General features: G+C 35.4%; 1 protein-coding gene across 1 annotated transcript; it reads right to left on the bottom strand.

Moving 5' to 3' along the window:
* Positions 1 to 251: 251 nt before the first annotated feature.
* LOC109337078 lies at positions 252 to 1,540 on the bottom strand. The gene is made up of 3 exons (XM_019573956.1): positions 1,332 to 1,540; positions 707 to 1,158; positions 252 to 619 (listed from the first exon to the last, which is right to left on the bottom strand). Exons 1-3 carry the CDS (start codon positions 1,538 to 1,540, stop codon positions 252 to 254), a joined length of 1,029 nt encoding a protein of 342 aa, XP_019429501.1.
* Between the last annotated feature and the right edge of the window lie 4,181 nt (positions 1,541 to 5,721).

Genomic DNA, 5,721 nt, shown 5'->3' with positions numbered 1-5,721 from the left:
TTGTAGATGAGAAATAATTACCTCATCTCTACCGACCGTATATCCTTTGAAGATCCTCTTCGACACTATCGATCTCATAATTCCAGCCAGGCTCTCAGCAACAATAAGGAAAAGAAAAGGAGCAACCAGATCATCTTGCCTCGGACCTCGGGTCATATTAAATTCCATAGTTGGACTCCTATTAACCATGATAGACATAGAGTTTGACTGTAGGCAACTCTTAATCCAATTTCTCCATTTGAAGCAAAAACCTAACCTTTCCAATATATAGAGGATGAATCTCCAATAATTGAGTCATAAGCTTTTTCAAAGTTCACCTTAAACATAAAACAATCTGCATTGTTATTTTTGGCCTGATCGATGATCTCATTAGAAATGAAAACCCCATCCATGATGTATTTTCCTTTGAGAAATGCAGTTTGGCATTCTGAGATAATCGAATGCAGAACCTTTTTAAGACATCCAGCCATAAGTTTGGAAAAAATCTTATGGATACAACCAACAAGGGATATAGGTCTATAATCACCAAGACCTTGCAGGCAACTCGACTTCAGAATCAAACCAATAAAGGAAGCATTGCAGCCTCTTGCAAGGTTACCAGAACAAAAGAAGTCATCCACTATAACCACAACATCAGATTTCACACAATCTCAAGACTTTTTAATAAAATTGAAATTATACCCATCCGACCTAGGACTTTTATCACCATCATAACTCAACACAACTTCTTTAACCTCAACTTCCTCAAAACGAGCAATAAGAAAGTTGCTATCCGCTTCAGAGATGCGCTTGAATTCAATCCCATCAAGAAAAGTCTTATTCCAATGATGTTCAGCAAAACGCTCAAGAAAAAACGAACGGATGTGATCTTTAACCCTAACAGGATCCTCAGACCATTCCCCATCAATTAACAAACCAAGAAACTCATTGGATCTTCTCCTTCTATTGATAGAAGCGTGAAAGAAATTAGAATTAGAGTCACCATCATAAAGCCACCTCTGTCTGAATTTCTGAAGGAGAAGGTTGTCTTTTTGGCTTGAAAGGCGCCATAGATCAGCAGTAGCAGATCTCCTAGCTGATATATCTACATCAGATAAACTAACATCACACCCTTTTTTATCAATAGAGTTAATAAAGATAACTTTCTCAACAACTTTCCTATCCAACAATCCGAAGTTATCGTTATTCTAAATCTTCAGCGATCTCTTAGACATTTCATTTTTTCTTTGATAACAAAAGAACCCCTACCATGAACCTCCAATTTATTCCATTCAACTTCAACAAACTTACCAAACCGAACATCTGAAAACTAGCAATTATTAGTTCTGAACAGAGAAGGGCGCCAATCAGGAACATCATTTTTTATCATAATAGGGCAGTGATCAGAGAAAGTCTTATTCAGGCATAATTGCACTAGCCTTCCCCAACTGTTGAGCCAACTATCATTGACAAGAAACCTATCAAGCCTACTCATTGCTGAGCCATTAGACAGAATCCAAGTGAATTTCAAACCAGCAAGAGGAAGATCGAACAGATCCATATCCTCGACGAACTGCTAGAACTCCATACAATCACTACTAACAACAAGAGAACCAGAGTCCTTTCTTTCATCATGGTGCAGAATTGCATTGAAATCCCCCACCACACACCACATCTCCTCCGAATGACACAATCTATCAATCTTGGCTTCCTCCCAAGACAAACATTTCCTAACCAAGTCGCAAGGACAATAGAGATTCATAATGTTTGCAAACTCACTATGTAATACCCATTTTCCCGTTGACCGTCACAAAATTGGACCTACTTCTGACCTCTGCAGAAACAAACCTAGACTCATTCCAAAGACTCAAAATACCACCTGAAAAGCCAACCGCTAGAATAAAGGCCCATCCAACATAATAACTGCCCCATAAAAAGGAGCACAATTTAGACTCCATACACTGAAATTTTGGTTTCTTGGATGCAAACAAAATCAGGATTATGTTTGCGAACAATATCCCTGATGTCATTCTTCTTAAGCCGCCCTCCTAAACCATGAATATTAATGGATATAATTATCATTAGACACAGATGAGCTCCTTCTAGCATCTTCAAACTAATCTTCTTCTTTATCCCTTTCCTCCATTGCAACCAAGTTCTCAATTATTTCCTCTTTATTGCCATTCCCACACAAACTAATCTTCTGACCAATTTTCCAAAGCTTCAAGGCTTCAGCTTGTGCACAAGATGGGGCAAAACCTACAAGACCATCACATTGACCATCTCTAGTCCCATAATCAGAGGGACACGGTTATGAGAGAACCGAGGCCCAGATAATCCATCATCTGAACAACAAGGAGCAGAAGGCACGAAACTGATAACCGGAACATCCACGAGGTCCATACAAAAGTTATTCCAATCAATTAAGGCATGTTTAAGATTCTTCTTCTTAGCTTATTTTGGCTTTGATGGGTTCTGCTTTGATGAAACTAGTGGGTTCTTTCATATGGGTAATACATGGATAAGGAGGATTTTGGTACTCTCCTATTTGGTGGGATGAGTTGGTTCAAGCTCTTGAAGGGTGCAAAAATAGAGTAATGTCGGTATTGACACTGGCTCACGAATTACGCCTTCAGACCACTGCAAGGTCAGTGAAGGCTAAGCCGAGTACGTATTTTTCATAGGAGATGATGTTGGCATGAGGTAAAATGTACTTTGTCAATTAAAAAAATGCTTATAAATATGCTTACTGAATGTGTGTTATTTTTTTTATGTTTGTGATACTAAGTGAATAACAAATGTGTTTTTTTTCTTACAATTATGTAAGTAAAGAGATGATTAACTTACCTGCGAATATGATCCTAGTCTTTGCTCTTTGAGGGTTGGCATTCTTTTCCTAGTTGTTTTTTTTTTGTATTTGTGTGATGTCCTCCGATTTGTGATACGCGTATATGGGCTATGCATGATGGATCAGTGCGTGAACTTTCTGGTTTCAATGTGTGTGTATATTCTGGATGCTTGAGTATATGTGAGCTATAACAATTGTGTTGTTTTTTGTGTGTGTGAGGATTGCTCTCCTTCTCTCACTATGATGTGTGTTCTGAATGCTATATCCTCTTTTTGATAGTTGTGTGTGTGAATATCCACTTTTGTCCGGTCCAGTGTTCAACATTTAAAATAGACTCCAATGTATATTTATTAGAGTTATGTTGTGAAGAATTTTGGTATTTAAGTTTAATTATCAACTCATCATTATCTTAGTTTTCACACCATTCATGTATATATATTAATATTGTAGGTTTGTTTTTATATTTTTTTTTGTAATAAGAGTTATTATTTTTATAAATACCCAGAAACTGATTTCTATTATAACTATTTATATATATATATATATATTTAATCCGAAAATAAAAATAAAAAATGTTTACATTCAAACAATAAATTAATTTGAATGGGAGATAATGCCTAAATGGGGGGAACCATTTAGTGGAAGTGGGGGTGGTTATCCAACTTTTAGGAAGAGAAGTTTTGTGGTTTTTGGCCTTAAGTAAAGAGAAATGGTTCAAAAATTGAAAAAAAGAAAGAAAAAAGAAACTGAACAAAAGGGATACGAAAATCAAGTAAAGGCAAAAGCAGAGGAACCATGATACAAAAGGGAAATATAAAAGAGGTTAGTATTCAGGTGTATCATTAGCATTTCTTTTAGCCTTTAACATAATGTATATCATTAAGTCTTTAGTGTACATCCATGACAATACTTTCGTGATATATTGATGTATATACTTTCAGTTTTAATTATGTTATGAAGTAAACAATTTACATTAAGCTTTTACCAGTTTCAAATCATTTTTATGTACCATATGCATGCCTCCCTTCATCAACAACCAAAACAACACAAATACATGTACACAATTCTTAACGAGTGACTGATTTTTTTTTCTTCTCTGAATCCCCAATCTATAACCAATGTTTTTGCTTCAAACCCTTATCAAACCTTCACATAACTAATTCCAGTAACAGTACAAACATATGTATATGTACAAATTATAAACATTAAAATTTCATGAACACTTACTTTCCTTGTAATGAACAAACACAAAACAACAAACCAAATTAAACAACATCATGTTAATCCTTAAAGCATAATCGCAATCATACCAATAATTAAGTATAAGCAATCTGGAATTATCAATCAGTGAGTTAACTCAGAAATAGTGTTCACTCTTTAATTTATCAACTAAAACACTCATATAATATCCATCATTATCCCATCTAGTAAACCTGGAAAAAAATAAAATAAAAAAAAGAGACCCCTGAATATATAACCATCGTGAGACCACTGAAACCGCGCCGATGACAACCGGAGAAGATGAACAAGAATACAGAGAAATCAACCTGTTCCAGCGCCCCTAACCACCATGAAAACAGGGCGTTACATCAAAAAATCATGTCGGCGTGTCAACCGGAGAAGAAGAAGGAAGGACGGTGGTTCAAGGAGCCATCCTCCTCACCCTGCCGTTGAAGCCACAGAGGCTTCACCTCCACGACCAAGCTACATCTAGGCAGAGATGCACGACCTTGCAGTCGGATGGATTCGATATCATAAAGTCATGACCACCACCGTAAGGGACGCCGCTCCTTCTGCCATCTTCGTCGTCCCCTCATCCAGCAACATCCCCATCACCAAGAGAGGTGACAGCTCAAATGGAGGAGAGAACCACCTCTCTACCCTAATTAACCCAAAATCCCCAATCTGATAAAAAAAAAAACCCAATCCCCTTCCTCTTTATTCACGTACCTAACACTAATAATAATAATAATACTAATAATAAAATAATAATAATAATAATAATAATAATAATAATACTTCTATTCATTCTTTATATTCATCTACTTATTATATGTTATATTTTGATTGTTGTTTGATTTATTATATTGATGAGATGATCCTACCCCAAATTAAGTTAATGTTTACTTATTAATCATATAAATGTAGTATCAATGAATTTAATAACAATATATTTTAAGCTAAAAGTTGTGTCATTTTTAATAAATAAAAGTATTTTCATGAGAAGGTAATAATGAGGTTACGTCTCGTCTCATATCTTACTTCTTACTTTGAACCAAGTATCGGTTGTGGTCATTTGTACTGCTCCTGTTATTTATCAAAGTGAGAAATGGTTAATGACCCATGTCGACTCTTCGTTTATTAATTCTCTATCTTTAAAAATATGTAAGTCATTTAAAAGTAAAAAAACAAAAGGGGTCTTAAGTATTTTTTTGGGGATTTAATAGAGGGGTTAAAACTCGTATTGTATCTTTCTTCTCACTTCGAGTCGAGAATCGGTAGCGGTCATTTATATTGTTTCTGCTATCTATCGAAATGGAAAGAGGGTAAGCAATCAATTTTGGTTATTCGTCTATTAATTCCATTCAATTAAATTCAAACAAATTTCTAAGCTTTACTTTATAAAAATAATAACAAGTTTTAATTGGTTTAGGATCCAATAGCGAGGTTACAACTCGTATTGCATCTTTCTCTTCACTTCGAGCCGAGAAACGGTCGCGGTCAATTGTACTACGTCTGCTATCTATCAAAGTGGGAAGAGGGTAAGCAATAAATGTTGACTCTTTGTCTATTAATTCCACTTCAATTAAATTCAAACCAACTTCTAAACCTTTTAATCAAACCAAATTAAATTTTTTAAGAACTACGTAGTCTTGATTTCCCTATTGCACCCG

This window comes from Lupinus angustifolius, unplaced genomic scaffold (assembly GCF_001865875.1).
Source record: "Lupinus angustifolius cultivar Tanjil unplaced genomic scaffold, LupAngTanjil_v1.0 Scaffold_1_1073, whole genome shotgun sequence".
Taxonomy (NCBI): domain Eukaryota; kingdom Viridiplantae; phylum Streptophyta; class Magnoliopsida; order Fabales; family Fabaceae; genus Lupinus; species Lupinus angustifolius.
Note: the sequence above shows the minus strand (reverse complement) of the source record. Positions and strands in the feature narration are given on the sequence as shown.

Excerpts from the sequence above, each read along its gene's own strand:
- LOC109337078 (XM_019573956.1), bottom strand. The coding sequence starts at position 1,540 with ATGGATCTGTTCGATCTTCCTCTTGCTGGTTTGAAATTCACTTGGATT. Across the intron at positions 1,159-1,331 it reads CCTGATTGGCGCCCTTCTCT|GAAAGTTGTTGAGAAAGTTA; the intron begins GTTCAGAACTAA and ends ATTGTTGGATAG. Across the intron at positions 620-706 it reads AGTTGTGTTGAGTTATGATG|TGGATGACTTCTTTTGTTCT; the intron begins GTGATAAAAGTC and ends TTGTGGTTATAG.